We start from the raw sequence: 12,463 nt of genomic DNA on the forward strand, positions 1-12,463 counted from the left end.
TTTTCAGAATAAAATTGTCTGCTAGTCCATGAAAACTATGCTGAATTATTCCATTTTGTAGAGTGTTTGACAGCATACAAGCTTTCATTTAGATTGGAGGAGGGACACTTAATCTACATACCCTAGTGTAAGATGATCCCATTGTTTATAAGAGGCTCCTAGAGAATTTTTTTAAACATATTCTGACTGAGCAAAATTACATACCATTTTAATGATATAAACTATATGCCTTAAAATATTAACATTGTACCCACTCTAAACTTATGCCATTTGTTGATTGTCTATATTTTGGTAATACAAGGAGAAATATAATAATTAAAAAGAAATAGTTTATCATCATCTTTTTTGCTTACTATATAAGCCAGTCACAATTGCTGAAGTAGTGGGACCTAATAGCACAGCTTAAATTGCTGCAAACGAAACAGGCGTTGACAGAACTTGATTTTGGTTTGGTATTTGGCTGTTTCTTCCGAATATACTGTGATTTTCAGTGTTGTGGTTACAGTGGCACCTGGGAACACAGCTTTTTCTGAATATATAGTGAATTGTGCACGTATATCGACACGAGACAATATTCCTACTATCTTGCTTCCAAACATGTCTACCTGCTGCCCCCCTCATTGGCTGTGTTGAACACTGGGTGTTTATGCCCTGGGACATCTGGGAAAAAGCCGGTAATTTTTTCGTCTGGCAGAAAACTGGGAAAAGCCAGAGAATTTTAGAATGCCGGAAATTTTTCATTGTTTCAGTTTTTAGTTAAATTTTGTTATTTTGACTGGTGGTTAGAACTGGTATTCTAACAAAGAATATTAATATATCCCACTACAGCTGAATAGTACAGAAATGAGACACCACCACCAAAATAAAACTGAAGTTACAAGGAAAATGCACCATTTACAACAACAAAACACAGTGTAACACAAGCGTCTTCCAACAGCACGATGTATCAAAGGCCTTGTGACGAAGACTGTGCAAGACTTCATAGCAACAAACTGCTTCCGCTGAGCGTGACATCACAACTATTTACATTAGTTGCATTTGAGCAGTTGTAAACAGGCTCATGCACATGTGCATGTGCAGAGCTGAAGTCGCATGTGGGCAGCACGGCGCCCCCACTTCCCTCCAAATTTAGAGTCATTTTTTGGGTTTGGCTTACATTCAGGTTCCTTACTTTTTTGTTGAATTTTGAGTACCATTTTCCAGGTGTGGCTTTGAATCGGGTGAATACAATATGGCGATTGTGGGCGGAGGAATAGTGCGCAGGCACCAAATTACGTCATGTCACCAACTGTGGGAAACTATACTGTGTACTTTGGCTTCTTACGTACGTCTATCATGTTTAAACTGCAATTTGCCTGTTTGTCCAATTTTGAAGTCTATACAAACACACAACTAGGGTATACATTTCCGCAGGAGATGGTAAAAGTCTAGAAAGGCCTGTGGCATACTTACATGTTTCCTGCAACAATGTTGACAGTGCTCACTGTGACGTATGCCTGGAAAGAAAGGGTGTGGGTCGGCTGCTCGTTCTCTGCAGCCAGTGGGAAAGTGCTGGGCGGATGATATGTTTGGAAGTGAGACATTGTAACATTCTCACGTCAGCATAGAAGAAAATCCAATATGTATTCAGTAAAAAACAGCTGCGTTCTCGGGTTCCATCTTAAGTACAACCTCAGGTATTGCAACGTATTCAGAAGAAATGGCGAATATTTGTGACAGTGAAGATATGAATTCCACAATTGTGCTATGAGGATGATGATGCTGGTAGTGATACCACATATGACAGGCGTAGTATGCAGAAAAGGTAGTAAAGATGAAAATTAATGTAACCATGTCTTTTATTTTTCTTGTATTATCAAAATGTAGATAATCAGTAAAAGGCCTAATTTTGAAATAGGTGTAATGCTAATGTTTTGGGCAGATACTAAATGTCTGTAAACCAGTGTGTAATTTTGATTAGTAAGAATATGTTAAAAATAAATTTTTTCACAAGGGCCATCTTAAAAAAAAGGTCATCTTATATTAGGGTCCTCTTATACTCGGGTAAATATGGTGTACCACTAAATCACTAAATGAGCCTCCAAAATGATATAATCATGTGATATGAAGTTCAGGAGACATGACACCCGAAACACTTAGATGCATGAAAAACTTGTTTTTGCCTAAAATGGAGTGCAAATGACCCACTTTTATATATGTGTTACATAGTGAGACAATTCACCACTTCCAACAAACTTTAAGCATAATTTGAAATGTTTCCTAAACTTCTCCCCATTTTTGAAGACAAATATTCAACACATTAATTCATTTGTAATGTAATCAGACATTTGAAGCTGTTTTATACTAAAGAATTCAGTTCTTCAAGGAATCAGAGGTTTACTAATATTAATCTATTGCAGAGCATAAAAATGTTGAATTTGGCAACAATAGTTTAATATGCGAGTGTAATAAAACTCTGCATTTTTTAATGATGAATTTGGAAAAAATATCAGGTACATACTCAGTCACTGTATGGTGGAATGCAGAAAGTACTCTTCCTGATATTAACAATCCTCTGCCTTATTCCAGTCACATACAAGCTAAACCTGAAAATTTTGGTGAATCATCTCAGAAAATAAAGGAAACAAAAGTTTCAAATAAAATACCTTTACTCGCTATCAAAGTAATCACCATCAGTCACATCACACTTCTGAAATCAGTTGTAAAGCTGTTGGAAATTGTCAGCAAACACTTATTGTGTAATTGCTCGAAGTGCTGTTGTTGTACATTGTTAGATACAGGCTATGTCTGTAGAGCATACACCTTTCATGCCTTATTTAAGGGAGGGGAAACAAAATGAAGTCTACTGTGGGCAAATCTGTAGAATAGGAAGGGTGTTGAACAGCCTTACAACTGATACCACTTGTGTGTTGTGGCTAATCGTGATTGCTTTGAAGGCCATGAAAGGTGTTTTGTTTGTAACTCTCATTTCCTTTGTTTTCTGAGACCATTAAACCGAATAATTTCAGACATGCCTTCTATTAAGCAAGATGGGGAAATCCATCTGCATCTCTCTGTAAGTGCCCTAATTTCTTATATATTATTTTCGTTGTCTGTACAGGATATATGATGGTCGTTGCACAATGATTGCACAGTCTTCATTGTCTACAGTTTCTTTAAATCTCTAAGACTAGAGTTTTGTGAAAATTTGTGGTATAACTATTCAACCCATTGCACTTTTCATAAATTGGAGATCACTTCCAAAACGGTTGCTTCAAGTGACAACTCTTCTGTTCATCCCAACCTATATTATACACAATAAAAGGTATTTCTGTTGTAATATGCTTTGAGCCACTTCACAAAATTGCTTGGAATTATCTGACCCTTTCTGTATCACTAGTTTTACTTACTCAGTCACGAGCTATTTTCATGTGTTCCAAATTTACATGTTTGCCTTGTCCGTTAGAAATTATCCCCAGCTTTACTGACACTTCTCGAAATCGGAACCAATTCTTATAAATAATGATTTAACAGCTTTTGTGGGGAGTTGCTTCCATCACCTAGTCCTACAAACCCCGGTATGAGAACTCGGCACATCTCAATCCATTAACTGCGAAATGTTTGTCTTCAGTCTACACACATTTCTGGATTGCCTTTTGGAAATAGAGATTGGAAAAACAAAGAAATAACCTTGAAATAAATGTTAAACAGTAAATCCCATTTGTAATGAACCACTGGGGACCCTTTTTCCTTAAATAGGGGTTTTTCTTAAGTGGGGGTTTTGCCTAGGCACACGGAAGGTGTTACCCAGAATCATAATTCAAGCAGCTTTAGGTGATGTAAGACCTATTTAATCACAGACTTAGCAATAATCTGCTACAAATTTAAATGCACCACACACACAGATCTCACTTTGCATTCAGTGTGCATTCTTTACTTTTTAAAAAATCAAGAAGAGTTGTTTGGTCTCTGCTTCCAGTATATTCCAGTTGGTTGTTGTTTCTTATAATTGACTCATCTCCATCAAACGATGAAAAGTAGTTGGAGACCGTAAATGGCCCTTTTACAGCATACAGCAGCCTCCCCCCCCCCCCCCCCCCCCCACCTCCTCTTCTTCGTAATCATTGCCACCACCACTTCCTACGTCACACTGTTCTTTTATTAGAATTTCAGGCATCTCACTCCTTAATCTCAGGCATAGAAGTAAAAACTTAAGTCATCACAAAAACAGTCCTGGAATGTCACATTTTCAGGATCATCTATGATTCTACTCAATTCTTCTTCAGGAACTGTGTCATTTTCTTCAGCAGCCAATATACTACAACCAGCCTTTGCAAAACAGTAACACAGTCTGTTGTATTACATGATTCTGTGCAGAAACAAACATGCATGGCCTATAAAACGTCAAGTCTCATCACTTCCTTCATCTCAAGGAATGTAATTGATTTGTGGATGACGTCCACCCTCGAAACAGTGTATTATGCCCCAGTCCAAAGGCTGCAGACGAGGTGTACAGTTTGATGGAAGAAACATGACGTTACTATTTCTCAGAAATGATGTTTCCTGTGGATGTGCAAGGTATCGGTCAATTGTAAGTAATATTTTCCTAGCTGCTCCACCCATTTTGTCATCTAAACACTTGAGAAAGCTTGTAAAGTTTTCTGAATGTCATCAGGCCTTTCTGTCATACTCATAACTACAAGGTAGTGTCTTAATGTTTTAAAAACACCTGGGAGTTTTAAATTTTCATATATACTGTGGCGGTAACTTTTCGGTCCCGTCACAGTTAACAATGGTGCAGTAATTCTTTCATTACTTTTTGTACCTCTGTGGCATTTTTCTCCCTTAACAGAATAAGTTTTTTGCAGGAAATAAATTGTAAAACATGCCTGTTTCATCTGTGTTAAAAATGTTTCTAGGCTCGTAACACTGTATTAATCGCAGCAGTGTAGTGTTCTTACGGTGGTTACCTCTTTCTACATCCACAGCCTCACTCTCTCCAATTCCACTGTGAAACGAAAGATTGTGACGTTTCCTGAAACAGTCTAACCATCCGTTTGATGCACTGACATTTATGATGCCGATCTTCAGAAAGATTTCTCGAGCTTTCTGTTACAAATTGTTCTGCTTATAGGAATGGTGCCTCTTCACATTCCTTTAAACCATTTTGAAATCATAGATTCCATATCACGTGTGGATGTTTTTCTTTTGCAGCCAGAGGAATCACAAGCTTTGTCTTTTAACAACGCTTCCTTGTTTTTGAGAATATTGTGCATTGAAGACTGTGCCAAACCGTAGTTTTTCGCTGTCTCTGAAAGTTTTATGTTAAGATTTTCGTCTCCGTCTTGGATGATTGTCAGCTTTTGCTCATTCGTAAACTTTCTACATTCACATGCCAGAATTCCATAAAACTGTAAAACTTTTAAATTCGACTACAGCAAAGACAACACTTCATGGTTCATGTTTCGTGTGACTGTGATGTCAGATCGTGTAACCAGAATCGCATGGTAGACAGGACAAAAATTGTTTTCAGATTTGTTTGTTTTCTCCGGTGTCGCTACAATGGAATTTGATCTAGATAAGCATTGGCTGAAAGAATCGATTATCATATACTGCCATCACACGACTTGAAGTACAGCCAGTGTAAAACTGAAATAAATTTATCCCTGAAAGAGCAGACTTTTTCTTAAAGCCCAATTTGTTAAAAGCGGCGGAGAATAACATTGTTCTTAGGGGAGTTCCACGTGGACCGACAGAAGTATTCCATAAAAGTGGGTTTGTTAATTCGGGTTTTTACTTATTTTAGTCCATCACCAAATGGAGTTCATAACCTATGCCACTCTTTTCACATTTTCTTTAATTTTTTTTGTGCCAGGCAACAAAGAATTCAGTGTGGATTCCCACAATACACACAAAGCACTGCTTCCTTGTATTTTTTTCTTTGTTTCCCCAATGTCGTGGGTTCAATCACATGTCCGATTCCAGAAGTCCTGAGTTCAACTGGGACATGTGAAATGGCTGCCTCAGGATATGGAGGACATCCTGCCCTTCTTGGTTCAGAAGAAGCAGACGATCGAAACAAAATACACACTTGCCTCCACCCTTCTGAAATGGAGCAGCGGAATATTTTAATTTGTGAGGCAGCTAGATGTGGGGATTGACTAGCGGTACATCTGTTGCATTGGTGAACAATGGAAAGTAGTGTTTCTCAGACGGTACTTATGCGCATTCCAGTCCATTGTGTCCACACCTCCCATATGCTTATTGTATATTGCCGTTGTTTGCTATGGAACTTGTGTTTTTTGATTCTCAGCTTTGCTCCATCTCTTTGCTTGACTTACTGTGTGCACTGTCTCATGTTTTGACGAGAGTTTTACATGATTTTTATCTTTCCACATTATTGCCACAATCTCCATGTTCTTATCAAAGTTATAGTCATTCCATTGTTTCTTTTTTTCGTGGTGTTCTCACTTTCTATGTGCCAGTTATTCATTCAGTTCATTTGGGCAGTTCCAGTCATCCTTAGTCGTTACTGAGAGCTCTTTCATCCAATGGAATCTTGTGGAAAAGTTGTCAAAATAGATTTTGTGAAGTTTAGGAGATTCCAAAACAGAAATGTTCAGTGCAACTGATCTGTGAAGTCCCAAAACTGTAATGTCACTCCAATCCTTCAATTTTACTTCATATACTGACATACAACAAAATTAACTGCTTTGGGAACAGCACACAGCCCACCCTTTGAACCCGAATCTCGAAGATTTTCCACAGATGAATTGTTTTAGATAATGGCATCGGTAATATAAAACCGTTTGCTCATCAGTCCTGAGGCTGTCAGAAAGAAACTTGTAAGAAATTTTTGTTTGGCAAGTCCATGAAGGTACAGACTTTGAAAAGTTCATCCCTTTAATCGGCTGCGATTCTGTTCAGATCTTAATCATCGAAGTAAAGGTGGCGCTCGATTTCCAGGTATCTGTTGAGTTTGTACACTGTTGTATGCATTTTGTATTGACGTCCTCATCTTCATTCCAATATAACTGTTCATGTGGGGAAAACATGGTATCCAGTGAAGAGCAGTAAATCTAACCCCTCTTTTGTGTGTTCGTTGGATAAATCAAGGCTAAATTTTCTTCTGAGTGGCATATCAGACCCTTTCACTGGCTAACAGTGTAAGCTGCGTCTTCTTTTGTCCAGTTTGAACTGATATCAACTTTGATTTTCTTCTTACAGTGGCTCGCAATTTCCTCGTCCTTCCATTCTTCATTATAATGAACTTCCAAGGTACCTGGCACATCAGCCAGAAGAATGTCTTCCAATACATTTTCGTCAATATCGTCACAGTCGAATGTGTCGTCTACGAGATCTGTAGGTAGCTCGACAGTGTCTGTGGTCTCATTAATTTCACCCTGATCACCAGAAGCAGCCTTGGAGTCGGGGGTCTTTCAAAATCTCGTCAATTTCCCTTACAGAAAGTGCTTTATAATGTCTCGATTGTGTCTGGGGGAAAAGAAAAACAAAATGGGGATAGAAGTTCAGAAAGTCCTTGCAGGAAAGTAAGTCTTGGAAATAAATAGATAAACGTGTAATAAAACCATTAAGGAATATGCCAGTATAGTTGCTGCAGAATAACATAGCTGGTAGATGTGCAATCAGCAGGGCATGGGTGGGGAGTGGTGGAGGTTGCAGACGAGCACTGCAGGGGAAATGACGAGCACTGGAGAGGGAGGTGCCATTATAAACTGAAGCCTATGCTCACATTTTTTTGTAAATATTAAGTGGGGCCCTTCCACATCCACACTTGCATGGTGACATTGAAAAAGATCTTTCACCTCTTCTTTGGTTAGTATCTAAAAAGAGTTCCCCCAAAAATGCAGAGATTTATTTTTACCTGGCTTGTTAAGCATTTGTAACTTTCAGAGAAACCACAATTAATAAAATATTCTGGGCTGTTATGCCGTGTCTCAGGGATTTCACTTCAAAACCTGACTTTTCGTTCCCATCTGCGGGGGACATTTTAGAGGGGGATCGTAGCTTTATTGTACATCAGATTCACGTCCTGGCTCACTACTGACTACAGCGAAATTCCTCTTCTGCGCAGTGGCGTGACGTCACGTGTTTTGAATACGCGAGCACAATTGGTTGTTGTCAACTGCAGTCGTTCGCTGTTACTGTCGTCCCGTGGTGGAAGATTGGTACACATCTTCAGCACCGGAATCCAAATTTCATTCGGTTTCACCCCCTCCTCCTTCGTATTAAAATTTCCGGGGTGTTGCACAATCTCTATGAACTCTCTGTATAGCCTTTGGCACGTGCGCAATGTACCTCACTCGGGCAAATTATGTGTACGAACACCGCGTGCAAGTTTTTTCAGAGTAAAAACTGGACTCGGTAAAACATGTTGTATATCTGCTAGTTTTGATCTTCTGTAATGAGATTTTTAAAAATAGGTAAAACTGGGGTTCATAGTTTCAAAGAAATATCACACAAATTTATTGCCTTCAGTTACAAAGCTATGATTTTTCAAAAATGGTTTAAAACAGCAGTTCAGGTGCCCCATCCAGGGTAACTGAGGCCAGTCTTGAATGTGTTAACCCTTTGCAATCCAACTTTTCTACTCAGTGCATTGTCCCCGACTCTTGTTTATAGTACAGTAGAGGAGTAATACACACACTGTATTGAGGAGATTGTAATGTTGTCCTCTTTTCTTATAGACCAACAGCGAGTGAGCTGCTGAAGCACCCATTCTTCAAAAAGGCCAAGGACAGGAAATATTTGCAGTCCACTTTGGTTGCTATCGGTCCCAGCCTGGAGACGAGGGTGCAGAAGGTAAGGCTAGCGGCAAACGTAAACGCTTTTCTAGTTCTCGGTATAGGGTAAACACTGTGAAGAGCAGGGCTTAAATACCACAAATTTATTTCTATGATCGTGTTTTGTGACTAAGATCTGAACTACCGTATTTACTCGAATCTAAGCCGCACTTTTTTTCCGGTTTTTGTAATCCAAAAAACCGCCTGCGGCTTAGAATCGAGTGCAAAGTAAGCGGAAGTTCTGAAAAATGTTGGTAGGTGCCGCCACGACTAACTTCTGCCGTCGAATATATGTAGCGCTACACAGGCACGCTTTGCAGGCACAAAAATAAATACTGGCGCCAAAAACTCTGAGTCAGTAAATAAATTTTAAAAAAAGGAGGAAGACGAGCTTATTTTCTCCGTCCAGAGTTTCGACCACTGCATTTTCATACGTTATCCAACGAAGTAAATGCAAATTCCGTATTGTTCATCTTCGAATGTAGCAACATTTCAATGTACTACGAAAATCCGACTGGCAAGACTGTTTGGGATGTTTGTCAATATGGCCAATTCTATGTTCTGAATTATTTCCCACCTGTGAGAAGAGACGGTTGCTAATAGGAACTTCTATGAATTGTGAATCACATGCAGTATTCTCTTCACCATAAGAATAATCCAAATATAAATATTTTGCCATCTATTCCTTTGTGTTTGCTGCTATCTCATTTAAATCCTGTCTGCCTAATAAAATATGAAACTAGAGTGAGACAACAGCAAACGCGGAAGAATATACATATTATGTCATGTTTATATTCGTGTTATTCTTATGCCTAATAGTGATACAGTTAGAAATGAAGCATGGCAACTGACTAGATTTTTAAATCTAAGGTGACTAATTTCTGTGCAGAATGTAATGTACTAAAGAGGCGCCTGTAAAGATTTTCAAACAAAGAAAAATTTTCACTAAACTCTTGTTAAGAACATCTTCTATCATACGCAGTCTATTATTTGGTTCTTGTTGATCATTATCAAAGAAAGCAGCAGTGTAAGTAACACCATTGTTTCGCTAATGAGAGCCATGCCGCGAGCGGCAACAGTTCGTAAACACTCAATATCAGAATACGACAAACAATGGATGACACAGTACAGTAATGCATTTTCAGCTTGGAGTGACGTAAACACCTATAACAAAGAGAATGGCACTTATCTGATCAAAGAAAAATAAGCAATCAATTCAAACCAGATGAAGCACGTGAAAAAGGAAGGGTACCCATATGAATAGGGACGGAGCGAATGACGCATAGCAATGGCTACCTGGTAAAGCTTAACTGCTAAGCTTAAGACTCGAACCAAACTACTGTAGCTGTATCATCATTCATTTGACCTAAATTGTTTCTCATATTACTGTGGACCAATTTTGTTTCGATGTGGAGGTGCGGCCTAAAACTTCTCTCACCTCGAATTTAGAGTCTCAAATTTCAGGTGCGGCTTAGATTCGGGAAAATTTTTTTCCGTCGATTTCGAGTCTCAAATTTCAGGTGCGGCTTAGATTCGAGTAAATACGGTACTCTATCAAAAATGGTTTCAGTAGTATTCTGTATGCGAATGTGTACTCCAGTACTTTTATAACAACTTCCATAAAAGTGTGTTCGTGCAGTCTATACACTGATGTGTGACCACAGTGTTGTCAACATTGTTGCAATATGGTGGCAATGCAGATGCAGGATGATGTCGGAGGTACTTTCCGATGTACGGTCGAAGTGTTGTCCGTTTTGCCCTGTGAGGTTGGAGAATGTTTTGTGTGTCTGAGCTGTATTTGCATCTGTCGTGATTTGTAAATGCTTCCTTCTCACTTTTAACCGTGCTTCCTCTTTGTCGCACTGACAGCTCTGCAGTGCCAGGTTGTGTAATCTGAGTGGGGAGTTCGGAGTTCAGCATCTGTACACGTGTCGATCGTCTACAGGAATTTAGGAGTCAGCAAAAAGTGAGGACTTTGGAGCACAAAAAGTAATATATGAAAGGTGCAGTCAAGTTATAACACCTCCATTGCCCTCACCCCCCCCCCCCCTTTTCCCTGCCCACACCATCACAAACTGATAGCACAGAAAATGTGGAATTTGAATCACTTCTTGGCATAATTTCTCTGCCACTGTACACATTTTTGAGAAAGTTGATGCTGGAATTTGTGGCTGGTGCGAATGTTTCTGTAGGAGTCCGGTTACACCAATGGAAACATCACCTCTCTCTCGCTTTCGTCACACATAAGTATTGCCTGGCAACATGTGCCATGTGCACAGCCTTGTAGTCGTCTACCAATGTTTGTGGCACCCACTTGGAGGACACTGTATGGCGTTTTTAAGTATAAAAAACAATCCTCTTACCTCGCCACTGCTGGTAGAATTCTGCGTGCCGTTCAGTGCTGTAATGTCTGTCATTGTCGCAAGTGCACACACATTTCTCTCTTGTTTCCAATCCTGAGAGAAAAATCAGAGGTTTATAACTTCAGTGCACCTCGTACAAGAGTGGCAATCTGAAAAAGGGCACTCCCAGTGGTGTCATCATATTGTATTCTCCTTAGATTCTTAAACCTTCTGAACTGTTTTGAAACTTCATCACATGTTTTCGTGTTCATGGGTGGCTATTTGCCAACTGTGTATTTTTTTATTATTGTCTTCATATACGTATTTTCCGTGTTCCGTTATTGTGGTTGTAGGTGTATTTCATGTGCGAAATTCAGTTCTCTCTTACTGTGCTGGTGAACTACAGTAATGTATTAATATGAATGTTTGACTGTTATTTCACATTTTCTTAGATAGTTCCTTGAGACCTTCTGCCATAGCATTGGAGGCTCATGCTGTCAAGAGGTTTATCACTGAGAAGTTTACTTTAAATAAAGTAAATCTACTGAAGGGTGACTCTGTATATGCCCAGAACAAGTACGAAATCTGGGAAAAATGCAGGACTTTTTTCGTCGATGAAAGAACCGGAGAACTTAAATTATTTTGTTTTATTGCACTCCTGTGTGTAAGTTGTGTGTAGAATATTTACTTTCTTCTCACCATTTCCCATGTAATATATGGCTGGGAGAGAAGCAATGTCACTATGAATTTTGTCTTTGCTGGTGCCGTTTTGTTTTTGTCCTCGATTGTAGTTTCCATTGTTGTGGAAACTCGGAGTACAGTAAGATAAAAAAAAAACCTCTTTTATACTAAACATATGGCACAGATCAACAACACAACGTCTGCCATCTTGTCAGATTTTCCGTCAGCGAAAATTTGTGTCCAATGCATCAGATGTGCTCTATGTTTGACAAACATGCACTAGAGTGTGGAAATACATAGAGAATGTGCATTTCACGGTATATCAGTGTGGGCTCTGAAAAACAAGAGCATCAAAAGGTGTAACGGGAATTGAGAACTGAACTTAAAGTAAACTGTAAATAGTAGCATGAGAGTAACCATAGTTGACAGCCTGGTTGGAATGCAGGCAGCGAAAACACACAACAGTCCACGTTTCACTTCCATATTATTATTATTATTATTATTATTATTGTTGTTGTTGTTGTCTTCAGTCCTGAGACTGGTTTGATGCAGCTCTCCATGCTACTCCATCCTGTGCAAGCTTCATCATCTCCCAGTACTTACTGCAACCTATGTCCTTCTGAATCTGCAAGGCTACACTAAAGACTACTATCTTCA

General features: G+C 39.1%; 1 protein-coding gene across 7 annotated transcripts in view; it reads left to right on the forward strand.

Moving 5' to 3' along the window:
• LOC126426822 (serine/threonine-protein kinase OSR1) overlaps positions 1-12,463 on the forward strand; it is a 523,270-nt gene that overhangs the window by 464,017 nt on the left and 46,790 nt on the right. For all 7 annotated transcript variants that reach the window (XM_050088845.1, XM_050088842.1, XM_050088846.1 and 4 more), the window contains one exon: positions 8,688-8,802. In XM_050088845.1, coding sequence (XP_049944802.1) covers positions 8,688-8,802 — 115 coding nt within the window. The remainder of the gene's footprint in view (positions 1-8,687; positions 8,803-12,463) is intronic.

Source organism: Schistocerca serialis, chromosome 11 (genome assembly GCF_023864345.2).
Source record: "Schistocerca serialis cubense isolate TAMUIC-IGC-003099 chromosome 11, iqSchSeri2.2, whole genome shotgun sequence".
Taxonomy (NCBI): domain Eukaryota; kingdom Metazoa; phylum Arthropoda; class Insecta; order Orthoptera; family Acrididae; genus Schistocerca; species Schistocerca serialis.